Source organism: Perna viridis, chromosome 8 (genome assembly GCF_037379345.1).
Source record: "Perna viridis isolate PV_CMFRI_1.1 ecotype Kerala chromosome 8, ASM3737934v1, whole genome shotgun sequence".
NCBI lineage: Eukaryota > Metazoa > Mollusca > Bivalvia > Mytilida > Mytilidae > Perna > Perna viridis.
The window spans coordinates 47491837-47507212 of NC_142452.1; the positions used below are offsets into that span (position 1 = coordinate 47491837).

A 15376-nucleotide genomic window follows, 5' to 3' on the forward strand; every position below is an offset into this window, starting at 1 on the left:
GTGAAAATCGCACTTTTTTTCACAGAATTTTAGTTGTTTTGTTTTTTGTTTTTTGTTTTTTCGTTTGTTTGTTTGTTTGTTTGTTAGTTTGTTCTACTAAGTATCGATGTATTTATTTATCCACCTGAAAGTGAAAAAAAATTTTTTTTTTAGAAATGTGGTATTATATCAACTATTTTATTAGAAAACAGTCGCTATCAAATAGGTGATCAATACTCTTCAAAAAGTTTGGTTACATTTTCCGGAAAATACAACGTTATATTTCCGGTTTTCAATCCGGTATTTAGTGTTCAAAATGGAAGCCACCACATCAACAAAAAAAGAAAAAAGTATTTTTGTCTTTAGAATTGGTAATATGCATTTCACTTGTTTATGAAGCATTTTTATTTTAAAGAGCACACAGCTGGAAAGATTTTCTATACTAATTTTGATGAAATGTTACTGGAAACTCGTTGCAATTTGAATTTTGGCGATGTCTGACAATCGAATGGAAAATTCTGGCCGGGTCATTTCATGAAGTGTGATAAACATGCACATGTAGCTTCTACAGTAGTTAAACTTCATTTTTTCTTTGCTCTTTGCTCTTCGATACATGATCTGAACCCGAAAGTTGGAAGGGAGCTCTTCAGTAAATAGTGGGGAAAAAATAAAATATGTGATTATGCATATCAATTATAGCGAGCGCCGCGAAGGTGTGTGAGCTCTATCGTTATTATTTGTACTTTCTAAATTTCCCTTAAGGTTCCCCAATATACTGCGAAAAAAAAGTCATGTCCCGGAAGTTACAAAAAGTGACTGTCCTTACAGAGAAAATTCATCATTTCCTTCAATCAAACAAATAAAAAAATATAGGTTAAGATTACGTTTCAGTAAAAATAATATCATCTTTTCTGATAGTTTTCAAGTCTTTTTCTAATTTGTTTTACTTATTTAAAGAAGTGAATACAATGTTTATAAAAACATCAGGGAAACAGGTGGATGTACTACGTGTATCTCCGCTGTTCCGCTGTTGCTGTTGTCAAGAACCTAACCCGCCTTGTAAAAATATAACTCCAATTATATTATCTAAATCACAGCATAGCTTTCCTAAGATAGGAAAGAGAATCATTTTCTTGTTTGGAATTTGCAGCTGTGGTCTGCATTTTGTTTACGTCACATGAATAATATTCCCACCATCCATGGAGAACTGTAATAATTCCGATATCTGCACAGACTGAAACCGAAATGGATGTTGCCAGAGATACCCTTAAGGGATAAAAAATGTAAAGTATTGTGAAGTGCTGTAAAGTTTATTGACCATTTTCAGAGCCAGGGGAAAGGGGGGTATGGGTTGAAACTTTTTTTGTTGTGGGGGGGGGAGGTGGGAATAATCAAGTTGTTCGTTTATTGAAAAAAAACTTTCCCATTAGTTAACAGGACAGATTTTCAAGTAGAAATATTGATTTTGCTTGCCGCTTAAATATAAATAAAAATATTGCACTTTTCATCCAGGTCGACCCCCCTCTTTGTAATGTTCTTTATTATTATTATGAGTCTCGCACAGATGGTATATGTATGGTAAAGCTTATGGTGCATGCTGATTTAGGTAATGCCTACCCAATATTAGTAACTAACTTCGAAAAAATCCATACAGAATGTTGTAAAATAGTATTAGGAATTAAGAAAACTACTTGTAATGTGGCAGAAATCATAGAATAAGGACCTTTCTTATTGTCATCATGACATTTATTAAATAATCAAATAATGATGTATTTTACAAGAACTACAAAACTGTAACTTGAAAAAAATAAATTTGTTGGTACAAGAATCTTGAAAGTTAATAAAGAATTGCATGACAAAAGAATATGAATTTTATTATATACATGTAGATAACAGTGATTTACTGATTGTTCCCAGTGTAATATTTTTCGTTAATTCACACTGTGAAATACATTTGTAAATTAGGTAATTTCATTCTTGTGCTTTCTCCCTCCAAAACGTTACAACATGAATATCAATAAGCTGTTCACAAAATTTTAAATTTGTGTTGAAAATAACAATGAATAATGGAGGAAATCTATGTAATAAATAGGATAATCAATAATAATAATTAATACTATAATTATCAGGAATAACCAAAATATGACCACTTGTGCCAAGAACACATTAAGATTTAACTCGTGCACGGAACAAGTTCCGCACACTCGTTCAATCTAGGTGTTCATCGGCACTCGTGATCATATTTTGGTTATTCACTCTTTCCAATTAATTATCCTATTAGTACTCATGGAACACATTTGCATTTTAACATTTTTCATGAATTTTGTATGTACTGTAGCTTAGAGAAATAGTAATCAGGGGAACCATGATTCTAGCAGAATGTAAGGGGACAACCATTAGATTCTTAGGGAGGCCTGGTAATTTTTTTCAGGTCAGAAATTTTATTTCTACTTTGGTGAAAGACAGATTATTTACTTTCATCATTATCTTGGCTAGATTATTCATTTTCCATACTCATAAAAGAGTCTCAATTTTTTTTTCGAGGAAAAATTAAATGTGCAAATCTGGGTTACCAAAGTACATGTATGTGGTTTGGATTCTATATCAAAGCATATGTTACTTTTTTTGTTTTTTATTCAAGACATAATTAAATGAAGTTCATTATTTATAATACAAGGCATAGTCTCTACGCCATCCAACAGGTGGCATTCCTGGACCTGAAATATACCCCAAATTTGATGGGAAATGTTGCGAGGGACTTTTTAGGGGACAGATTTGCATATCTATGTATATGAACGAAATCTACAATTGCAATATTCAACTATGGTATGTGGGTTGAGAAATGCCCTCATGCACCCCCCTACTCATCAACCAAAATATGATTTTCAGGTACCCTTATATACATACCTCTCATTTATGAATCTTTTTTGTTGCAAAAAATAAACTGAAAAATTTTTATTTTTTGGCTACTTTTTATACTTAGTTGAGGCAAAAATCCATTTTAAACATGTTTTTACTCTTTGAAATTCTTCTTTCTACAAAACAAAGTAAACTAACATATATATGTACCATGATGTAGCCCAATATCTCAGCTTTAAAATGGTATTAAAAAAGTTGCAGTAATACATAGGATTTTGGAGTAAAATGAAAAAAAATTAATCCCTACCCCACTGAAAAATCACTTAAATTGACATATTTTTCCATGTCAAAACCCCTATAGTATTTATGCTTCAGTAAAAAATGGCTTATTTGGTATTTTCTGTTTAGTATTATCACAATTAATATTTCTGGGGTTCTTTTGATGAATTCTGGCGATTTTCGTAGTCAGCTTTTATCCAAAAAAAGCGAAAAAATGGGATTTTCAATTTTTCCGTAAAAAGTCACATAAATTTGATTCTACAAGTTATTGCTAAAAAAAAAACGCCTCAAATTTGGTATCATTCGATATATAATTTAATTTTCTACATAAAAAAAACCATGAAAAACCAATTTTCAAGAATGAAATTTCAAAAAGTGTTAAAAATATTACCCTACCCCTAGAAGACTTGTCTCAGTATCAAACAGAATTCTCATTCACAGCATATTGACACTGTAGACATTCATTATTACGAAATAGTGGCATTTTGACCCAGTTGCATACATATATAGGCTAATACTGAAAAGTTACAGAACTTTTACATTTTTTTTTTTCAGAATTTTTAATTGATTAGTTATTGAACAACAAGGGTAGATCATGGATATGTTTAATAAATTGCGGAGTGCTGTGAGTAGTGCATTGCCGGGTAATCCTCTGTCAAAAGACTTTGATGTTTTAAATCATGTAGCCAGTGGAGGTCCAGGTCTGGTTTGGAAAATATACAATGCAATAAAGAAAACAACTAAACAGGTACAAACATGACAAATGTACTATTTATATCATTGGAATAACAACTGTTTTGGTAGGTGAATGAGACCAAATCACTCACTGACTACAATGTAAGTGAAACTTTCATGGTCCCTAGAGTTTTTTGTAAAGCTGGTAAGGAAGTTAGAGAATTTAATAAATATTTGATAAATTAACAAATTAAAATTTGATAAATATTTTACAAGTTAAAATGATTTATTTCATTTGAAAAAGAGACAATTTTCCTACTGGTACATGTACATGGCTGATTTATGCACAGCATCTGTTAATCAAAGAATGGATTAAACAAGTTGTTGAAATGGGGTACCTCTGGTGGTGGAATGGGGTATTCCTGGTGATTGAATGGGGTATCCCTGGTGTGGGAATGGGGTACCCCTGGTGGTGGAATGGGGTACCCCTGGTGTGTTACATGCTGGGATTGTCAGGCTATAATATGGAAAACCTGACCGCAAACCATAGTGGTGCACCGTGTTGGGAAAGATGCCAAGTTCCTTGCATGTTAAAAAACCCTACTGTTGTATTCTCCTGGAGTAGGAACCATAGGGCTCTGCCACAGAAGGCTAAATTGCCCGACCCTACCCACCTCTACCTATTTCCAGTGGCAATCAAAATTTGTCGTCCCCATTATCCTTGTGTCCCATCCCATTTTTCATTTCATCATCATTTCATGTTCATTTTGTCATCCACTTCATGTTCATCGCCTAAATATATCTGAAATATTGCTGTCTGGGCGTTAAACCCAACAAACAAACAAACATTAAACAAGTAATTAAACCTACATGTATCAACCAGGAACAATCATAGCAGGGATTCAAATTTTATTTTCAAAATGGAAGGCTCTAGACTTTTTCAAGTTACAAATCAATGGTCCACCAAAGTGCTGAAGGTCCAGGATCAGTGTAAATGGATTTTCAAAGGTCCGGTTTAAGAAATTTAGGGTCCTGCATCTCCAAACAAATTTTGCTAAGTTAGGGAGGTACCAGTATACATGTATATAGTAATCATCCTGGCTGCCTTGTCTGTGGGTATTGATGAATTTTTATACAATTTATGAACCATACATATAATGTACATATGCATAGATAAACATTGATAAAAAAGTGAAGGTTTGAGTGTGAGAACTGAATGCTTGTGGGTTTATTGTTTTTTTTTTCTGATGAAGTCAAGAATGATCTTCATACAATGCAATTTAAAATCTTTCATTTGTTTTTTTAATTTGAACACTAGACAATTATGGAAAAAATTGTGTATTCATAATTAGATGTATTGATTTAAGCAAAACAGATTTTATTAATATTGCTACTGGGTAGGTAATATAAATGGGTTACTTTCTTTTTACATGTAATGGCCCTGTTTCTGTCTTGAATTTAATGCAGTATTGATTGTGTGTGTAGCATTGTTTGTTAGTCCAATGATTTAAATCATTGTATCTGATTCTTATGATCAGTATCAGGCCAGTAATTTGAAAAATAAAATCTCAGATTCTGTTCTATTAATCGCTGCAGGAAGCTGCTGTGTTTGTACTTGAGAAGAAGTTATTAGAGAAATACTCCAAGAGAGATCGAGAACTGATATTAGATACTCTAAAGAGAGGTGTATCCCAGCTGACCAGACTTAGACATCCTAAAATACTCTCTGTTCTACATCCTTTAGAAGAATCAAGGTAGTGTGTTACTGTCTAATCCAAACTGGGAATAAATTGTTAACTTGTTTAGACAAAACCTGAACAATCTGTAAATCTTTCTATATCATGCCTAAAAGAACCATTAATAAATATGAAACTTGGGTAAACCTTACTCTTAATAAACTGGTAACTTGTTTTAGCCAGGCATTTTCTGAAGTCCTCTGAAGAATCAAATCTCTTCATGATTTAACTGAGTTTGGTTTGGACAAGTCTATTTTAAAATCAGGCAGTTGGTTATGCCTTAACATTTTCAAAAATGTTTTTGCTTTTGACCTTTTTTTTTTCACCATCTGAGAACGATCTGCTCTTCTAATTGTTTCTGGACCTGCTTTTGATGCTTATTGAAGGCATTTCTTGGAGAAAAATATTTTGCTAGAAATATTTATGCATCACTTTTTCTACTGACCCCGTTTGATTCTCAAAATATGCATGTTCTTAGGTACATACAATAGACCTTAGGGTCATAGTTAAATTTCTGAAAAGATAGCAGCAATGTGGTATTAACAATTCAAGTGTTAAGAAGATGCCCATGAAATATCAAGGCAGTTGGTGATACTTGCATTTTTTTCCAAAAATGTTTTTTTCATTAAAGATCACAAACTCTTCATTTCTAAAAAAAATAATGTTGGTTTGTAATTAACTAAAATGGTAAGAATCAAATAAATTTTAAAGAAAGTGATAAAAAACTTTAAAATAAAGGGAAATAACTCTTTGATCTGTTTATAACTTAGTTGATTTGTTTATGAAACTTTGAACATGTACTTCTGATACAGAAAAATCACAATTCTCTCTAATATCCTATTGAGTTTAGCATAAAATTGGATTGAAAAAAAATTAGTGGATTTAAATTTACTATGTTATGCCCCAAATGAAGAATCAGTCTGGTTTCTGCAAGGACAGTAGTCTCTTAGTATGCTGTGGTTGATTTCACGAAATGATTTAGGTTTAAAGTTGATTGTAAATCTTAGCTTGTGAGTCGTGACCTCATAAATTACATTCAATTTTACACTTTTTTTGTGAAATCAACTGTTGAATTTATAAAAACAATATATAATATTTAAAATAACTTCTTCACTTCATGTTTGAATGTTAATTTATTCTGTAAATTTTATCTTGTTTATGTAACAGTTTATCAACTGAAATGTGGGTAAAGATAAATAGTTTTGGATGGGCACAATAGCATTTTTTTTTAATAATTAAGAACAATGCTTGCCTTTGCACAAGACATTTTTTTTATTTTTCTTTTAAATTATTTTTAGAGAGACACTTGTCTTTGCCACAGAGCCAGTATTTCAAGTTCATGGTATCTTTATCTATTTTCAGAAGGACACTTATTTTTGTCACAGAATTTTTTTTCAGTATAGTTTTATTCTATTTTTAGAGAGACACTTATTTTTGTCACAGAATATTTTTTTTTTCAATTTAGTTTTATTCCATTTTTAGAGAGACACTTGCCTTTGCCACAGAACCTGTATTTTCCAGTTTAACTTTTTTCTATTTTTGGAGAGACACTTGCCTTTGCCACAGAACCTGTATTTTCCAGTTTAGCTTTTTTCTATTTTTGGAAAGACACTTGCCTTTGCCACAGAACCTGTATTTTCCAGTTTAGCTTTTTCTATTTTTGGAAAGACACTTGCCTTTGCCACAGAACCTGTATTTTCCAGTTTAGCTTTTTTCTATTTTTAGAAAGACACTTGCCTTTGCCACAGAACCTGTATTTTCCAATTTAGCTTTTTTTTTATTTTTGGAGAGACCTTTGCCTTTGCCACAGAACCTGTATTTTCCAGTTTAGCTTTTTTCTATTTTTAGAGAGACACTTGCCTTTGCCACAGAACCTGTATTTTCCAGTTTAGCCAATATACTTAATAAACATGATAACATGCCCAGCCCTCCACCTGCAGACTTCAAAGACTACAAATTGTTTGAAGTAGAGATCAAACATGGACTGTTACAGGTAACATAGTTCTGAAATAGTATCAAATGAGTAGAGCAGTATAGCTTTTATACTAACCAAAAAAAATTGCAGTAAAATGCTATGGCACCATTGTCTTTGCCTGTAGACCCTTGATTTTTCATGCAAGTTTTATGAAATTTTATAGCAAAGTTTTCAAAGAATCGAGCAAAATATATATAAAGTGTGGCACATGAAGGGAAAAAAACGCATAGATTTTTACTGCATTACCTGATCACACAAGAAATAATCATCCAAGTGTTAGTAAAATTTGCCTTTTTATTGATAGGTCAAATTTTGTTTAAATGCACAATGGAAAAATGGCGTGAAAATTTTCCTGCACTCTTTCCCTATAAAAGCAGTCACAAAATATCTATGTCACAGATTCTTCAGAATAAACATAAATAGCTTTTTGGTTGTTTTCTAGATGTTTTGAATATATTATAGGCTAAAATAACTAAATTGGGAAAAATGATGTGCCACCCATTGCCTGATTCTTACACAGAATGGTACTTAATTGTAAAACTCTATTATGGATGTCTATGATATTTCTTCACACTATTCTATACCACAAAGGTCAGACTGAGATTGTTTTTTTTTGGGCTAAGACTTGAACCTTTTGGTATGAGGGTCCAGAAAGATGTATTTTCCTGATGTCTATACTATAACTTAACTATAAGTAATTGTTTCTCTTTGATATTGCACAAGGTGCCATATTATCAAAAGAAAGTCTGGGTTAATTTTTGGAGCTATGAATGGCGCCAATTGATACAGGTAGCTGAGGAATTACCATACTCTTCCGTGTATACCACACACTTTCTTCAACTTTTTTCTTTGTTACAGGAGGGGGTGCGTGGTATACACCAAAACAATGAGTTTCTAGATTTTCTTCTGGAGACTTAATTTTCGAGGTCTGTAATTTTCGGGAATCAGGACAGAAGTCGTCAACAAAACACCACATCGATCCATTTAATATTTTTAAGAACAGGTTTATGTGAAATAAACGAAGTTTTACTGCTATGTAATAGTTGTTTTATCCTTCAATGCTGTTTTCTTGCATTTAATAATTTGCACAAAAAACCACGACTACGTAGCTTCTTATTTTTCTTTCTAAACATACCGTCTTAATTAGAACTTCTTCACCTGTGTGTGGTGGAGCATTAAATGCACAATAATGGGAGTGCCAACCTGTCCCTAGGCCCATTGTCAATTAATTATCAAATAAAAGATCAATTTAAAAAGTGAAACCAATTGTCACTAATCCTTTAATCCTCTTGATGAACTGGTCCAGATGTCAAATATCAATATACAAGCTTGGAAATTAAAACATCTTTTTGATAAACAGTTGGACTTGAGGCCATTATTTTAGTGAAATATCTGATTTGCATATGAACAGGAAAGGTAAACATTTTAGCAGACTTGTTTAATGGATCCTTCACATTGCTCTATTTTAATCAACAAATGGCTTGAAAACGCAGGGAGACATAGAAAAATACTTCTATTTAAAAGATTAATGATGAAAGGATACACATTTCAGGGAATTTACTGCAATCCTTTCATCTCAATGTGGTCTTCTGCTGGTGATTTTTCCTCGCTTCCCAGTGCGTGTTTTATATGGAAACTTAACTTTTCGGCAATCTTCCTTGCCAAGAAGGGGATGCACAGAATACATGGATGCGCATAATACACAGAAGAATACGATAGGCATTCCATCCAAATAATGTAAATATTTTTTCTGTTACAGGTAGCTGAAGGCTTAGCTTTTTTACACAATGACGTGAAGATGGTTCACTGTAATATTTGTCCAGATTCTATCATTATCAACAAGAGTGGTTCCTGGAAGATATCAGGATTTGATTGTTGTGTTCCTAACAGTAATCAGCAGTCAGACCCTTCAGTAAGGAAACAACCAAGCCATTTTAGGGGAGGGTGGAGAGGGACGTTTGGATCAAAATCTTTCACACTTCGTTTTTACAAGATTTTCAAGGAATTTTTAAAAAGAAATACATGTGTTTAATATCAAAAGGCAAAACCTAAATTATGGCGGGTTGGGTCTTGTAGATGCTATTTAGAAAAACACACAAGAATGTTCCATGGATGATTTAGTTACCAAAAAGTACTTCCTACCATCACAGTGGTCTTAGGGTAGCATGCACACCTCAATTGAGGAAGGTTGTGTCTTTGATCCTTATGAAGTCATACTAAGACTTTAAAATTGTTAGTCACTCTTCTCTCACTAGTATGCAGTATTTTAGGGGTAGACTGCTGGGTAGGAAACTCACTCAAATTCTAGCCAGTCCTGAATAAAATTTTTCAATATATTTACTATGTGGCTATATAGATTTTTGTTAAAATTAGCCAGCCCTGCCAAAAAATAGGAAGTCTCTGGCTGGCGGGCAGGCTACTATTTCTAACTGTGGGCAGAATGATCACTGGTTGGCATGAAGACAGAATAATGTTTACAAGTGGGATAACATGCCTACTTGCGAACTTTCCCTTGTGTGAGCTAGAAAAATAAAGATGAGGCTCTAATAGAAATCAGAGCTTGTTTAATTTGTTCTCATCCTGAAATGCATGAAATATTTGCCACAGAATTTTAAATCATGATCAATTGATCATTCATTCAAAAATTATTTCCCAGCTTAATAATTTCTGGGACAGCTACTGATAAGGCTCACAACTTTGTCAAAATTCTTCTTGTGGTTCCCTACACATTGTATTTCTTGTTGAAAGCTAAAAATTGCATTCTTGATGTTACATAGGTTAAATGTCTTACTAGATCGGTGGGGATGTATCATGTTTCTATTAACTTCTATCACAGTCATCAAACAAGTTAACTTTGGCTTTAAACCCTCCTATCAAAATGAGGAACTGCTCATAAGTACAAAGTACATGTACCTTGAACATAACTGCACAATTTTATTGGTTTTGCTTTTATGCCATACCTATTGAGTAGATCCAAACTTTTAATGTGAATTTTGTACATGCATCAAAATGCAGGAATTCTATATAGTGGGTAATAAATAAGATAATTAATTGGTTATCATGACTAACCAAAATATGATCACTTGTGCCAAGAATGCAGTAAGATTTAACTCGTGCATGGAACAAGTTCTGCTCACTTGTTAGATCTAGGTGTTCTTTGGCACTCATGATCATATTTTGGTCATCCACTCTTTCCAGTTAATTATCCTAATGAGATTTCCCAAATTTTATTAATTGTGGACAAAATCAGGAGGTGATTTCATGCAAGTCATAAACTCACCAAATTATCTTGTGGTTCTAATTCAGAAACAGTTACAGACCAGTCTTAGTTCATCATTTAGTTGTTTATTATCAAGATAAAAATTCTATAGATTATGTATAAAATGGGCAAGAGTTGTCTTCCTTGATTTGCTGTGATTTAGTTGCTTTAAGAGGGAGATTTCTCAAAATACAGATCTGTATAAATGAAGGACTATTATTACTCCAAATTGTAGCATATTTTAGCCGGGAAAAAGCATCATTTGTTCAGTGGTTTTTTCCTTCAAGATGTATTACCTATACTGAAAGCAGTGTCAGACTTTTATATGCATTTGTACTTAAGTAGGACTCCAGGTAAGAATCATGCAAAATGTGATTCATGGTTGGAAACCCTTCATATTTTTATTTTTTATATTTTCTTTAAAATGTTAGTTTACAGAAATTAATACGTAGCTTTTTCATTTAACCCCTGTTAATAGGAAACAAAATTATATAGAATGTACTGTAGAATTCAAAAGTAAGGGAGATAACTCTGTAAATGACACTTAAATACAATAGAAATTATAGAACTTTAAATACATGTGAATTATTTCCTAAGAGCAGACTGATTTGAATAAATGATAATACATTTCATCATATACAAACTTGATTTGTTTCCGCTTTAAGGCGGAATTCCACTTTTTCAAATCTGAATTTTACTGTTTTAATTTTTGTTTTACTGTATATTTATTTCCAGTTTTACCAATTTCTGCTTTCTTTGCTGACCTCGTAAAACAGGTCTGCATATAGACCCACAACACAAGTTAATAACAAAAATAAAAATGTGTGGCCTTTTCCAGATGTATCACATACTACAGAATTTGCATAATTCTTACAAAGACTGCTACTTAATTACTATCTGTTAAAATAAGCATCATTAAGGTGTATACTAATAGGTGAAAATGCTGATTTAAGATAGAAGTTTGATTTTCTAGTTATAGAATTAGTTTTTGAACAGATTTGTGTTCGTATCCAAACTTGCTCATCCTCTAGACCTTGAGTTTCTATTGTTCTGCCTTTTGGAAAGCAACAGAAGTGACATGCACAAATTAAAGTTGATCTTGTAAATAACTCAACAATTACCAGCAAACAATATCAGAATCTAGACTTTGTATTGTTGTATGGTTGGGCCCCTCTCCCCAAAACTTGAAAATACTTATATCTAAGATTACTCTTAACATCCATGGTAACTCCTGTCAAATTCTTGGGATTCATGATACACCAACCGTTAAGAATAATTTCAGACTGAAGTAAAATTCCAAGTTGTGTGGTGTTGTAACCTCATAATATTATTTTGGTTCTTCAAATGTCTGTACTTGTGTACCAAATGTCCAATTGAAAGATTTTTATTTCAATGTTTTGTTCTGAACAGAGGAAAAGATTAAATAGTTGTACATTAGACTTTGCGGAACAATTCATTTAAGAAAATTAGGCTTTTGAAATTATTTACACTCAATTCATTTAAACCTAAGTCTTTCATTGATATCTCAATGAAAGGGTATATGTTTGCCCATGATTTTTTTCCAGTTTGCCAATGCTGAGCCTGTGTTTCCGTACAGAGAGTGGGATCCAGAATTACCAACCATTATCCAGCCCTCTCTAGACTATTTGGCACCAGAGTTTGCCCTAACGATGACCTGCTGCAGAGGATCAGACATGTTCTCTATCGGAGTATTGATACATGCGATATTCAACTATGGCAAAGCTCTGTATGAATGTAACAACCAGCTGTCAATGTTTAAGAAATACTCAGAAGAGGTAAAATTACCTTATAGCAGGTTCAAAATACACTTAGGGAGGTAGACCTATTGTAAGGGACACATCGCTTACAAATCATTGGAATGTTTGTATTCAGTATTTTACATCAATCTCATGTAAGCATCAAAGTAACTCGGATTTGATTCTGTTTTAAATGAAAAATTGATAGGCTTTGGTGAAATTGAATATGATACAAACATTGACTGATTTCAAAAGTTATGTCCTTTACCCTAGGTTAACTCCTTAAATTGAAATAAAAAAAAAACTTTTGGGTATGTGCACATACCTTTCTTGGCAAACCTTTGGAATAAAAAATATTGTTACAGTTTTCAATTCTTCGCTTCATGTTTTGTTTTTGTAAATATCTTATAGTTTTAGTGCAAAAAGGTTTGTCACGCAAAATCTCTAACAAAAAATATTTGATCTCCTACACACCCATTGTTTTTTAGCTTAACAGGTATGAAATTGGTATCTCAATGCAGATGATAAACATTTTTTTTGAGCATGATGTGACATTTTTAAATCAAGAAATGTGCCAGTAACTTATTCCAAACATCAATAGAGTATGATATTCAGGAGTTGTATGTTTTTTGTAGTTGAGAAAGTTCCGTTCATCATTACTTGGTAATGTACCATCAGAGTTACATGAATATGTCAAGTTATTACTGAACACAGAACCCTCCGTCAGGCCTGATGCTGATCAGCTTATGAAGGTTGGTATGAAATTTAAAATTTAATGAAACCACAAGCCACATCTGTGATAGGAGAATGACATATTGTCTAATATACTGTCAACATATGAAGAGGTGGCAGATCCTGGGATATGGATGGCAGAACATAATTTGTTCCCACTGAAATTTTTGTTTAATTGTAATGTTTTATATCATATGTATGTTAAATTGTAAAAAAAAATAATTTTAAATCAACAATGGATGGCTCAGAAGATGATTTTGAAGTTCCCTTACAAAGCAACCAAATTTTGCAAAAATTAAACAGTTATCTCTCTTTTTCAGTGAATTTCAATGCTTTCCATGTAATTCATTTCTATCGTTCTTTAGTCGTTACATTTAATCAAAAACTGACATTGAACTTTTTGAAAAGATACATTAATGATATTAAATGATTGGAATTCTTTTGAAAACAAAATTTGTCATGTGCCACCTACTGCTTGGTTTTTGCATGGACACTCTCTTAATTTTGTGAATTCTGTCCAGTGAAAATATTGTTGTGTGTCAAATTTTTTTGCTTTAAAAAGATACCATTAACCTTTAATAACATTTCTTTCAATTCCTCATTTGTCAGTGAGCAATCAATTTTTTAGGCTAAGACCATGAATTAAAAGTGGATAATTGTACCAAAAAAATTGTGCTGTGACTAAACATCACCTTTTCATTAATAATTATTTGCATGTATAACTTTTTCAGATCCCGTACTTTGAAGATGTTGGATCTATGACACTACAGTTCATGGATACATTATTCCAAAGAGACAACTTACAGAAATCTCAATTTTTTAAAGGGTTACCAAAAATTATAGAGAAACTTCCAAAGGTATTATTTATTTCACCCAAACTACATCTGTGCAGTGTTTCAGCTGGCAAAAAAGAGGGAGGTAGCTATTTTCTGTCTCCAAGCTGTTTTCTTTTAGGCCACATCTTTCTCTTCTGCCAGGAACTAAAATATAAAATGGGGCCTATTTAATATTTTATTTTTTAGGAACTGTAAAATCTGAATAACTTGATGATAGAAATCCTGGTATTGTACATGTGCTGTGATGTTTGTGCCACACCAAGGCTTTTTATTCTGCTTATTTTACAACTAATCTTGAAAACTATTCTGAGATCTGCCAAAACAATTCAGATGTCTTTTTTTAAACTGTGTCAACAGTCAGTGCATAAAATAGTGTCACAGAAAATATGGACACTGGAAAAACTTTTAAAATTTAAACAGCAAAAAAAAAAAGAAAATTGAATGTAAAAAAAGTTTTGGGCATGTGGGTATAGAATCTACAAATGAACTGACCTCTGTTTAACAACACCATAAACACCAATGAATGAGTAGATCTTCTCAAAGTTTGGGAGAAAAAACAATAATTATGTCAGACAAAACTGAATGACTGGCCGTAAAACCATTGTATGTTTAACTTTGATTTTTTTGTCTTCAAATTTATTTATCTACAATGTATGAAATGTCTCCTTTCATTCTGGACAAAAAACTTAGCGTAAAGTCCCTTTTCCATCAGTTTGCCCTAGGGCCTCATTTTTATAAAAAATTATGAAAAATTATGTGAAAGCATTTGTCACAAAAAAGAAGTGTTTCAATTCAAGTAAGTTCATAGGTCAAAAGTCAAGAAAATAAATAAAAAAAAAACAACATTGACCTGGATTTTGGACAAAATGACAGAAAAATGGTTTGGAAGAAACAAAAAGAGAGAGAGAGAATGCTAACTTAAACTTCATTGTAGTTGTTTTAATCTTTAAAAATTCAGAGGCCTATGATTGATCACCTATCTATCCCAACAAAAAAAGGGGGGCAAGGAATATTGCTCTTCATAATGCATTTCAAAAAGGTCATTACTGTGACATACAGGAAATTTGAAGTTCAAGGTCTTCATTTGCATACATTTTACAACAACATGGCCACAAAAATTACCAAAAACATTTTATTAATGGAAAATAGGGCCAAAAAACCACATTTGATTTTAATTGTCACTTTATAAAAAATGAATAAAATTGATTTCCTGTTACCCTTCATTTGACATATTAAACAGGTCACCAGTAACAAGTTGTCATTAATTGTTAAAGTTTTCCGGTTTTGAT

General features: G+C 32.3%; 1 protein-coding gene across 2 annotated transcripts in view; it reads left to right on the plus strand.

Annotated features, from left to right (window-relative positions):
• The first annotated feature begins 286 nt into the window (after window positions 1-286).
• Window positions 287-15376, plus strand: part of LOC148610781 (SCY1-like protein 2) — a 33914-nt gene continuing 18824 nt past the window's right edge. For both annotated transcript variants that reach the window (XM_088596141.1, XM_088596142.1), the window contains exons 1-8: window positions 287-350; window positions 3673-3865; window positions 5389-5546; window positions 7377-7521; window positions 9263-9415; window positions 12328-12558; window positions 13155-13271; window positions 13983-14108. In XM_088596141.1, coding sequence (XP_088452267.1) covers window positions 3713-3865; window positions 5389-5546; window positions 7377-7521; window positions 9263-9415; window positions 12328-12558; window positions 13155-13271; window positions 13983-14108 — 1083 coding nt within the window. In that variant the 5' untranslated portion in view covers window positions 287-350; window positions 3673-3712. The remainder of the gene's footprint in view (window positions 351-3672; window positions 3866-5388; window positions 5547-7376; window positions 7522-9262; window positions 9416-12327; window positions 12559-13154; window positions 13272-13982; window positions 14109-15376) is intronic.